Source organism: Bactrocera dorsalis, chromosome 2, assembly GCF_023373825.1.
Source record: "Bactrocera dorsalis isolate Fly_Bdor chromosome 2, ASM2337382v1, whole genome shotgun sequence".
Lineage (NCBI taxonomy): Eukaryota > Metazoa > Arthropoda > Insecta > Diptera > Tephritidae > Bactrocera > Bactrocera dorsalis.
In genome coordinates this window covers 47,411,164-47,423,688 of record NC_064304.1, presented here as the reverse complement: position 1 = coordinate 47,423,688, position 12,525 = coordinate 47,411,164, and the positions used below count along the sequence as shown (strand labels likewise).

Sequence of the window (12,525 nt, the reverse complement as noted above, 5' to 3'; positions counted from 1 at the left end):
ATAATTCGAAGTGCAGAACTGAACAGAGAAGGTACCATCTTCTGTAAGAGTGTAGAGCTTCTGGCGTACACCGATGATACTGATATCATTAGACTTAACAACCGCGCTTTAAGATCTGCTTTCTCCAGAATGGATAAGGCAGCGAAGTAAATGAGTCTGGTGGTGAACGACGGCAAGATGAAATATCTCCAGTCATCAAACAAACAGTCGTTGCACTCGCGACTAGTCCCACTTCACAGTTTACAGTCATAACTTTGAAGTCGTAGATAATTTCGTCTATCTTGGAACCAGCATAAACACCAAGAATAATGTCAAGTTTTTAGGATCCAGAAGGAAAGATTGTATGCCCTAATATTAATCATATTAATGATCATCATGAGGAGTTGAGTTAATACAGACAATTTTTCTCTCTGTGTCTATGATAACTAGTTATTGAGAACTTAAATTTTCCTTTTCTCTTCAAGAAGCTGCTTATGTTATTTATCGGAACCGCCAATATCGGACACATTTGCTACATACGATATAAACAATTTTCAGCTGTTATATAAACTTTATTTAGTCACCCGCAGAAGTCTGACATTCAATTCAAAATGGTCTAAGGTCCAATTGCTAAGCTGGTTAAATATAACATATTTTTGACCAATTGTACATAACGATAGCCTATGTAACCCTTGACTTTCAGCTACTTAACATTTGTGAATACCGTTCCGTAAAGCTACGCCCGCGCTACTCAGTCTCTTAATGCCTTATTGTGTCCCTAACCCCACTTAATGAATTATAGTGGCTACGAAAAATTCTTATCACTAATTGGATTTGCGCAAATAGCATGGGCGAAACCTTTGAAAATCAGTGAACCGCGAAATGCAAATGACAAATATCGCATTGACGTTGAACGCTGAACTTGCACAGTTCTAATTCCATTAGCTTTCACTTTGAGGGATTTGTGGATAGTTGACTTTGTTTTTGTTATTCATTACAATTTGGTCACCGTTTTCAGTTAAGATGAAAAAATGTGTGCCAGCGAAAGCATTTCCCATTAAATAAGAGAGAATTTGTAATGCTTATGTGGGTGTTTTCATACATTTGTGAATAGGTGGGGACGCAAGGTTGCATATATTTGTAAATTTTATACATCCGCAAAATATTGCCCAGAGCATACGAGTTTTATGCTATTCATCAGGGTTGTGTGGTTTGGAGTAGGCGAGTAATAAGAATTATGTGTGTGATATTTTTATTTCCATAAAAAATATGCATAATTCATAAAAGTGTAGAAGGGTATTCGTTCCTAAAATTATGGTTTATGTTTTGATACAAACCTGAAAAGGTATTTATGTGATTGTGTACGATTGTAAATGCACCAAAGTAAGTTTTAAATCCTTCATGTTTTTGTGAGTTAATTATGAATTGCTATAATCAACAACATTGAAGAAATTGAAGATTCTGTATGCGAGTTACTATCAGTTCCATATCTTTAACTAAAAAAAGAGAATAAAATTTCGTAACAAAAGTCTGTTTTGTTAATTCACATAGATGCCATTGTAAACGAAACACTAATTATAGTGATCTTCTAACTAAACTCTTGCAATATGTTGCACAAAGTGTAGGAGTTTTGCTCACTGATAGTGTTATCTCAAAAGCTTGTAGGTGAAATCCCATATCAAAGCAACCATCATACCAATTTCAATCAAATTTAGTGCATAATATTTCATCGTTATATCGTAAAAGGAAATCGGGCTGCAACTACTCATACTTTATGTATAATACAATTTTAGATTCCCTTTCATTCTTTTCCGATATTTATATAAGGTTAGGATGACGAGACAAGGCCTTAATGGCCTACAAGAGGTTAAATGCACATATCTTCTAAACCAATTAGGATACAAGAACCAAGTTCGATAGGAAAAAATCTCTTAAGCACTCTTACTGATATTATAAAACTGTATGAAATCGGATGATAACAACAACCACTCTCCATATAACGTTTCTTTAGCAGAAAGAGCTACTTTGAACGCGATAAATCAAGAAATAAATGCGCCGGAAAATGGGAGGTGAATCATTTATAGGGGCCCTTATCAAAACATGAAGTTGAGTGTGGCGCCGCCTCCATTTTGTTGAAACCCCATATCTGGGGATCGGCTCTACCGATTTCAACCAAGGTGACCTTATTCTGATATTTCAATGTCGCAGTGTGAAATCGGGCTTTGAAACGTGCCAACATGATCAAATTCTATACAAATCGGATTAAAAGTGCTCTTTGCTACCGAATATATGGTTCTTATTAAGAATTCTTATCGAAAATGTTGCTCATTCTATGTTATAAAAACTCGGAGAGAATTCTTTTTTCATATTTGGCAAAAATTGGCTAAATCAAGTTAAAGTTCCATTAATCCCTATATACCTAATAGAAACGTTTTCGAACATCCGACTGACTTTACACCGCAAATATCGGTCAATAGATGAGGTACCTTAGTGAAATGTAAAGAGTGGATTTATCTAATAACAGTGAATATTTTTGCATGAAATGGATAACGTTTGTCCGGAAAGAAATAGGACTTATCTTCTTCCTCCGCGACTGTACTACCGGATTCGGTAGAGCGCGTTCCTAGCTAACGCACGAGAGGCTGGTTATTTGCCTCTGAGCACCTGTAGAGTCAGGAGACAAACTTTTTCGCGCGACGTGTTTCTGTGACTGGTGCAAGCCGAAAATGCAAAGTTCGTTAGAGCAGAAGTTCGATAAATCTGCAACAGGCACGCTTGATGTGACTTTAAAAAGAAGTAGTGTGTTTCGGTGGCACGAGGCCTTTTTGGAGGGCCGAGAACAGGTCACTTATGAAGATCGTGCTGAGAGGATCCCAAAAGTGTTCACTGACAACCAGAAATTGCGGCGAGTGGAAGTGTGCCAAGAAAATTTGAGCATGTGTGAAAGTGACCCCCGATTTTAGAATATCGTAATCACAGGTGACGAGTCATGGATCTTTTAGTATGATCCCGAGACAAAAAGGAAATCTTTCGAGTTGCACACGTCACAGAGGGGATCCAAACAGCATGCACCTCAGCTCTCAAGGCTATTCTGGAGAATGGTATATCGCAAGGTTTTCTTTAAAAGTTGCAAGAGTATGAAATTTTCGGTTACACCCCAATCCTTCTTGTTTAATATTGCCAATACCTCAAGGTATTTCGCCGGATTAGATCACAGTCTTGACTATTACCTGTAATTTGTCTTTGATTTTTTTCCAGCGATCATTTTCATATGGTCGATAGTCACAATATCGTTCATCTAAATATTTTGGTTTTTCTTCTATATATTGGACATTACGCATTAGACGACAATGTCACAACGAACTCAAGTATGACTTTCGTACAAATTCACAACCGTCCACGCAGAACTCAGATTAACAAATAGTATTCTTATCTTATATAGCAAACTATTATAGAACCAAAATCCAAACAACATTTTGTAATACAAATCTCTTCTTTTCAGACAATCTAACAACTGAAACTCGTTTCTGTCCAAAAATGCAATAAATGTTAAAAGCTCACACAAAAGCAAATAAAATATTAACCGTTTATACATACATACATACATACATACATACTCGTACATAAAAACTTTTCAAAGACTTCACACGCTCAGCGAAAACTTATCAAAGCTGTGTAATACGAAACGGAAAGGATCTGGATAATTTTTCACAAGGCATACGAGAAAAACGAAGCTTACTGAGAAACAAAATGTCGAATGTAAGTTACAAATATTTTGAAAGTTGTTTTTTGTTTTTCTTTCAAGTCAAATTTCAAAGAGTAAGGTAAAGAATATTTAGGACTGACCGAATATTAGCAGCTTCCATCGTGTAGTTTTTAGACTTTCGATTTAAATATACATCTGTACATATTTGGGTAGCCCTCTACGAATCGCCGAGAGTTAGAGAATAGCGAGACAAACACATTGCACCAGCTGTTTAAAAAGACTGGCAGCACTGGAAAAAGCTGTCGAAAATTACTTATGTATATCCATTGGATCAATTGTTTGAAAGCTCTGAGCTATTTTAGACTTTTAGATCTTAATTATTTTTGTATATAATTTTTATAGTCGTCTGATTGTAAATCAGAACTCAGTAGGACAGAAGAAAGCAGTTATGTTTCATTAATTCTCACACTCTCTTCATTCGAATTTTGCTTTTACATGTAAATACATTCAAGAGAGATCAACGACCAAAGAAAGCAAGCAAAGAAGATGCGAATCAATGACACCGTATGTGTTTGGTAGCCCTCTCTTCAACTAATAATAAATAAAAAATTTACAAAGAAATCTTATCCTGATGGCGACTTGGCTGTTAAAATTCATATCTAACAGTCTATGGGGCAAATAAAAATTATAAATCGATATGTGGGGCCAGTAAATATATTTAATCTACATGCATATATTGATTGACAGTTCCACTTGACCCATAAATGCGCCATATTTTCATATAAATTGGTGTCCTTTAATAATTTATATTTTTTAATAAGCCACACTCGAGTATACTCTGAAATTTCGTAAATAACTGTAAAAGCACATCTCTCGGTCACAACTAACTTCAATGAAGAATTTAGCATATTTTCCTCTAGTTTACTCATCTTCTAAATTAATTTTAACCCAATTGAAGTCTATATCCTTATAATCCTCCTTAATACGAGTATATGATGTATGTGAAGCTGTATAACCTTTCCATTTATGCCCATTTCTAATTACAATAATCCGATTGCTCAATGCCATTGCCAATTTCCTGCTACCGCACACTTACAAATGCATAGTTGCTCTACATGGATGAAACGAATTGCAATGGCATCTACGCATCCAAAGTCAATAGTACGGCATCACCACTAACAACAACAACATCAAACAACAATAACATCATTAACTGCAACGAAAGCAGCAACAATATTCTGCACGCAAGCAACATTATTATGAGCACGACCAACAACAGCCATAGTAACAGCAACAACAATAGTAACGTTAACGGAAATAGCACCAGTAACATCATAAATAACGCAAGCACAAATAATATCAACAACATCAACATCATGAATATAGCAGCCTCGACTGTGGCAATGACAGCGGCGGTTACCAACGCCAACGCCAACGTCAACGCTGCCGGCACCGGCACCGGCCTCACGTCAGCCACACTACCCACATCCGTCTCGAATGAGGATCTAAGTCAGAGTTTATCCGAGTACACGGATGCGGATGAAAGCATATCAGCACCGACCGAGTTTCTTGCTGAGGTGAGTATACATACATACATATGTACTTATATATTATGAAGAAGTTATGAATAAAGCGTAGATGAAAAAGTGCAGCGGAGCTGAATGCAGAAGTGCCTGCAGGCTTACAATTCGCTCTACTGTCTGCCAAGTCTATTCACTGTGGAAAATACTCGCGTAGCTGCCAATTGCCCTCTGCCACTTGGCAATTGACTAGCTTTAATAAATGCAAAAAAAAATTAAAATAAAAACGTTAGCTTCTGATTCACCGAAACACCACCCTTCCCAGGTGCAATTTTTATAGAAAAACTGGTACAAAACAATCTTTAACTTGATTTAGTTAGTTTACATGCATCTATAGTACATGCTTTAGTTATCAGATCTGAACCATTTTTTCGAAGATTGTAGTGATGGCTTGGATAATATTATAAGCCAAATAAAGATACCTTTGATACATATCCTTAATAGGATCTCCAATAATAAAACCAACACCAAAATTCCTCAAACATTGTACAAGAGTACCCTGTTAAAGGTATAAAGACAACAAAGAAGCTCAAAGCTTAGACGAAAATGTCAAATTTCGTGAATATTCCTCGTTACATGAAAAAATATTCCAAACAAGGGCTTAAGTTCGATAGGTAAGTTTGACAGATATATGTTATAGTGATCCGATGAACTGTTTCTTTAGGGATTACATTATTGCCCCAATTAAAAAGTTTTCCACAAAAGAACTTCCGATCGTTCATTTTCTATGGCAGTCGAATATCGGATGTTCCGACAAATGAGCAGCATCAAGAGAAAAACGTGGGAAAATTTTCAAATCAATATCTTGAAAACTGAAGGACCTCTTCTCTTCCTTACTGGCGTAAACACCGCTTACACGGTTATAGGCAAGTTAACAACAGCCCGATTCTTCTTCACGTAGGCTCTCTTCCTCTGCTCTCACCGGCGGGTACCGAATCGAAAACCTTCAATACTGAATTGTTCTCTTCCATCCGGGCAACATGGCCTAGCCAGCGCAGGCGCTGTCTCTTGATTCGCTGGACTATGTATATCTCGTACATAAAGAACCATAGATCTTCCGCAAAATCTTTCTCTCGAACACTCCTAAGGCTGACTGATCAGATGAAGAACTAGTTCGCGTATATACACACAGACGGTCGTGGAGAAATCGACACAGCTCGCCACGCTGATTATTTATATAAATACATATGTATATCCTTCTGGGTGTTACAAACATCGTAGCAAACTTCATACACCCTGTTCAGGGTATAAAAATACCAACAAGGTCAAACGTTGAAAGACTGTCAAATATATTTAACATGCATATTCCTAATTTTGTAGTAGTAGGTATTTTAACAACTAAGCCAAAAATCGTTCTACCATACTACAGGTTTTATATCAAAATCTTCTTAATGGAGTTAAGAGAAGCATACGTGACAAAAAGAATTTGTTCAGAAAATCTGTTGTTATCGGTATAATATTCTAAGAAGACCTTGCCTTGTATTATAGAAAAAGCCTTCCAATGATAATCCACAATATTCTGGTAGGCCACAATATTTTACAGCGAGCTTTTTTCAATTTTTTAAACTTAGTTACAGATTAAGTATGAAAGTTTTACTTGAAGTCCGAAATGCAGACGAAACTCTGCTGATCTTTAAGTGCCCTGGAGAAGATTTTACAATGCATATGTGTTAGTGATGTTCACTCGTGTTTTGCCCGGAAACGATCAAATAAACACGTCAAATATCAGTTTTGTTTTGGCATGTGCTGCAATTCCACTGAAAAATAAAAATAATAAATTGAAAAAGAAGAAGGCAGAGTTGATGAAAAATTGGTACAAACAGCGTAATAAGTTTGCACATGAAAACCTTCTCGCAGAAGTACAAATATCCAGCAAAACAGATTATTGTAGCATTTTGCGAATGGATTGCGACACATTTAATTAATTTTTAACCAAGGAGGAGCTCCTTATCAGTTTTTTAAGGGCATATCGTACGGCTTCTTTTTCTCTTCTTTTTTAGGTATGCTTCTATTTTAACATTTAATAAACCTTCTAAAGTTTGGTAATGTAACACTTGATACTTCGTACAAAAGTTTCTGCGTACAAATAAATTTCATCCGTATATGCTACCGCTTTGAAATCTACACCGTAAATGCTTGTCATGAATGGAGACGATCAAATTAGTGGCCGTCAAATAGAAATATCAAAAATTTTTCATTTTCATCAAACAGAGCCGACAACATGTCGGTGTAGCGTACGTGTAGTCGACGACAGCCGACGCCACCAATGCACTTACATAGAGTGTTTGACGAAATTATTTGATCGTCACCAGGGCACTTTAACTAGCAAAGTTTTTTAGTTTTAGTTTTTTATCATTTGATCGAGGTCTACATTGAATCAATTGTCGTTTATAGCAGCAGACACTATTAACTTTAATATATTCCGCTTGACGAGTTTGATAAGACCTGGGATTTCTTGGCGATTTCAAGTATTACACATTGTTTGTTAGGAAGGTTCAGCAAAAAAGGTTAAACCCACATAACTTTAAGAGAGCCCCCAGCCTGTTAGTAGGAGAGCTTAATGTTAAAGAACCTATTATAAAGGCCGGTGAAACATATATAATTAATTTTAGGGACAATGCTCTAAAATGGAGCTCAGTATACCTTTAATCATTTCGGTTGGTGTGAATTCGAAAATAATAAGGAACGATTTTATGACTTTTCTCAGTACTGAACGGACTTGGAATGCCTATGTATAGTAAAGTCTTAGTAAATTCATCGATGGAATGGCAAGTGGTTTAAACACAGTGATGAGTCGTGACACTTTATATTTTAAGATTTCGCTGCACTCTATTAATTTGAACGAGGTCAACGGCTCTGTTTAGCGCCTGAATTAGTCGACCACCATCTTTGGATTCAAAATTTAATTTTCCTTGTTTTAAACTATATTAATAATAATGAAACCAAATTGTATTCTTCTTAAAATCATTAGATTAACATAAATATATAACTGCTTTCAAATTGATACTCGTATGCATAATGAATAATGAATTTTCTTTTAACTATCCTCTCTATTTACAGTTTCTCTCTGCGGTGATGCTTAAAGATTACAAAAAAGCCTTGAAATACTGCAAACTGAGTGAGTTCTATTTGAATATCATAAAATTTTGAAATACTTACAAATCAAAACTTTTAATTAACTCGCAAACTTTCGCAAACAACAACTATCTCTACACCTGTCGCAACTGTCAACGAACTATTTAACAGTTTTACAATACGAGCCAAACAACGCAACAGCCAAAGAATTCTATCCGCTTATAATCGAAAAGTTACGAGGTAAGTTGCACAAGTTCGTGCCGGCAGCGCCAAAATAGAATAGGGAACAGCGACACCGTTATTGAATTAGAAATGCAACTTTAAGTATATTATTATATCTTTAAAATATTCGAATTATTTTCTATTAAAAATTACACAAATAGACGCAGCGGCCAGCGATAGTGATGAGAATTACAATAAATCGTCTTCGCCGGAACCAGTTTTAGAACTACAATCCTCGGATCCATCGGCAGGCGAAAGTGATGATGCGGCTTTTGAAGACCAAGCGATCGGTATTATTGATGATGGGATTGATGAGTTTGGACTGGCAGAGGACAATTGTCATTCTTTGGATGGCTCAAATAGTCACGAACTAAATGTAAGTAGTCGAAGCGGCAGTAGTGACTCGGCGGGTGGTAGTATAAGTGATTCGATGGATGAAGAGGTCGAAGGAGAGGAAGTCGATGACGAGGATATTGATGGCATTGATGATGATGATGTTGAGGATGAAGATGAAGACGACGACGATGACGAAGTGGAAGATGTCAACAGTAGCAGCGGTGATGACTTGCCAATCGATGACCCGAATTCGATTGAGGCTGCAGCAGGTACCGGCAATAATTCACTTTCGTCGCGAAATTCATCTAGTGGCGGCGGCGGCAGCGGGCGCAGTCGAAGCGACAACACAACACACTCATACTCCAGTTTACTGCTGGAAGAAGAGGACGATATAGCGCCGGTTAATTTGAAATTTACCAAAGAGCTGTCATCGCCCGATTTGGATGTCAGCAATGGTGGGTAGAGCGCTTGTTTTATTTTGTTACGACTTTTGTATACAATTTTTATTTCTATTTGGGCCGTAGGCAACAAATTATCGTCAACTTCATGTAGCGACTCGGAATCACCAACGGAACCGCTAACGCAACGACTAGCCGCCATTTTGCGCTCAAAGTGTGGTGTGTCCAGCGCTGGTGACAACTATTGAAGGCAATGCAAGTGACATACAAACAAAACGCATACGCAAACCGCATAGTTATCAGGAAAATTCAAAACTTTAGTATGAAATGCATACAAATGAATCTAGTTTAGTTGAATATATATACTAATATATGTACTGTGTATATTTTCATGTATTCACTTGTAGCTATTTAAGCGTTATATACTCGTAGTTTAGTATATGTATATATCCATGTATTTATGTACTGGCATATAACCAAATTCGTATACAACACGTTTATTCAGATATATATCCTTGAAGTATGTAATGTACACATATTATAGATTAGCAATTGAAGAGTTGATTTTCTCACCACTGACATTTCCCATTACAACTTGCCAATCACTCTCAAATTTACTCAGAGATTGAGCTTTGCGAAACTTTTGAAGAAGAATGCTCAAAAAAGCGTATAATATCGGAAGGATACCTTAATAAGATGATCTACTCACCCTTAAAATACGACTACTTTTCTTATATACATACATATATAAAAAATATTTGATCAACTTTTATAAATATATTTACTTAAATTCTACTATTATTAGAAACCGCTATGAGATTTTGGAACTATCTTCGCTAAAAAATATGAGGTCTAAAAATACCAGTATACAGCTGGTTCACCTTAAACTTAGGGGGTTTGTATCAAAATTATAAAGTTCGTACGTGTTTATGAAGTAAGTTTCAAAATCTCTCAGCCAATACTCTTTATCAATGACCTATAAATTTATATACTTTTTGCGTAATAGTCTAGTAATTAGTAATACCTAGTGCAGAGAACTGACTCTTATTTATGATATTCTAGATCACAAACAAAGTGGACTTGTAGTGGATTTTATATGCATGCTTTAGAATTAGGTTTTATAGGTACTAGCGAATTTGATAAATTAATACAATTAATATTTATTTAGTCTATATATCTATATTATTGAAGTGAAAATATACAAAGACAGGCGAGCTGTTGTCGCATAGTCACCTTCTCAAAGACATTTTGAAAAATCTTTCAACGAAATCGCAAAAGAAGAAATCGGAAGTAGAAATTAAAGGAACTATTTGAGACGAGGAATCTTTTTACCAAACCGGCTATAAAGAGAGAACCACACATTCAGTTTTCCATCGATCAAGGAAGGTTTAATACTTAAGTCCAACTAAATTCAAAAACATTCTGAAAAACCTTTACATTAAGAAAATAAGGTCCACATGGGCTAAAAAAAGGCGAATTGCTCGTAAAACATTTAATCATTGATTTTATATAATTTGGTGTGGAGGCGTGCTACTTCTTATTTCAAAATTTAAAAAGCGGTAACCGAAGCTATATTATTTTTCGTGTTTTGATTGAACAGTTTGGATGACAGCTATAAACCATTGTGTTCCGATCTGGACAATATGTTCGGAAATTATACACATTCCCTGGGGTTATAATCTACGCCACATTTCGTGACGACATATAAAAAATCGACAAACAACTTTCATAAAAGAACTTAAGCTTGATCGGTCAGTTTGTACGCTATAGAGGTCCAATCCGCGCAATTTATTTAGAGTTTAAGCAGTGCCTCTCTGTCAAATTTCTTGAAGATAGCTTTTCAAATAAAAAGTTTTCTGTACAAAAACATGAATTTATCGTCAGTTCAATATCGGCGGTTCGGAAAATTGAGTAACTTTTTGAAGAGAAAACGATGAAGAAAATTTCAAATTGATATCTCAACCTGAGGGCCTAGTTGGTGTATTTACAGACAGACGGAAGGAGAGACAGGCAGACAGTCGGATATAGCTAAATAGACCCAGCTCCTGCTGATCATTTATACTATATACAAGTATTCGGTTTGTTCACCGAAGTTAAACAAAATTTAATTTGGCATCTAATTTAATTTATGAAAGCATTAAAAATACGTAGAATATGTGATGGGTTAGGCCATAGGCAAGTATGTATTTGTATTGGTTAGAAGGTACTAGATGAACATATCGTACAAAGAAAACTATATACTTTTGCTAAATTAATTAGAATGGCAAATCTATTTCATAAGCATTAAAACACAAACTGAACTACATACTAATTTATACCTAATAAATATTTAATAACCATAAGCATAAAATGAGTATATTATAGAACTTCTCATATATTATTATAAACATTAAAATTAATATTTGAAATGATCACAATTCAACATTTTTATGAGTTATTTATGAGTTTAATCCAAAAACTATTTTTCTTTTTTGCAATGCAATATAAGCATTCACAAAAACAAACAACATAACATTAACCGTTCCCACGACAGTCAGGTCTAAGAATTTGGAACGCACCCGGAATTTTTTCCGGCTAAGGACTGTCAACTCGGCACCATTTCTTCAAATTACTTCAGGAATGTTTTCTGCCGCGATCACAACAACATAATATAATATATATATATTTATTCAAATTAATTTTTTAATACCTATAATATTATCACCACTTAAATACCTATTTGAAAAATCGAGTATACATAACTGATTTAAAATCGAAAATGTTTCAAAAACATCATTGAATAAGAAAGAAAGTAAAACACAAACACTCGTAAAAGTAAGCTAACATTACAAAGACTTCATTAATAGAGAGACTTTAAACTAGGAAGATGGTGGATTGTTGCATATTAATTTCCAAGTGCATATATACTCGTAATATATATACCATATAAGTATTTATAAGTTATAATCTCAACTATTTACTATTTATACTAATCTATATACTCAATTTAGGTACGTGTTATAACATATAGGCATATTTAGTATGTATGTGTATGTATCTATTGTATGTATTTATATGTAGTTTTCCTGTACGCATATTTGTTAATAGCAATGTAATATATCAAAGAAAAATCAAGTGTGAAAGGAACAGTTCTGAAACATAACACATAGATACATATATACTTATAACAGGTAAAACACCAGCGCATACATATTTCGTATAAACCAAATAAAAAATATATCAAACAATA

General features: G+C 35.2%; 1 protein-coding gene across 3 annotated transcripts in view; it reads left to right on the top strand.

Annotated features, from left to right (window-relative positions):
* The window catches only part of LOC105225787 (probable basic-leucine zipper transcription factor C), a 48,795-nt gene extending 36,270 nt beyond the window's left edge, over positions 1-12,525 (top strand). For all 3 annotated transcript variants that reach the window (XM_049447521.1, XM_049447520.1, XM_049447519.1), the window contains 6 exons: positions 3,482-3,738; positions 4,792-5,262; positions 8,326-8,383; positions 8,512-8,580; positions 8,724-9,353; positions 9,423-12,525. In XM_049447521.1, coding sequence (XP_049303478.1) covers positions 3,730-3,738; positions 4,792-5,262; positions 8,326-8,383; positions 8,512-8,580; positions 8,724-9,353; positions 9,423-9,544 — 1,359 coding nt within the window. In that variant the 5' untranslated portion in view covers positions 3,482-3,729 and the 3' untranslated portion in view covers positions 9,545-12,525. The remainder of the gene's footprint in view (positions 1-3,481; positions 3,739-4,791; positions 5,263-8,325; positions 8,384-8,511; positions 8,581-8,723; positions 9,354-9,422) is intronic.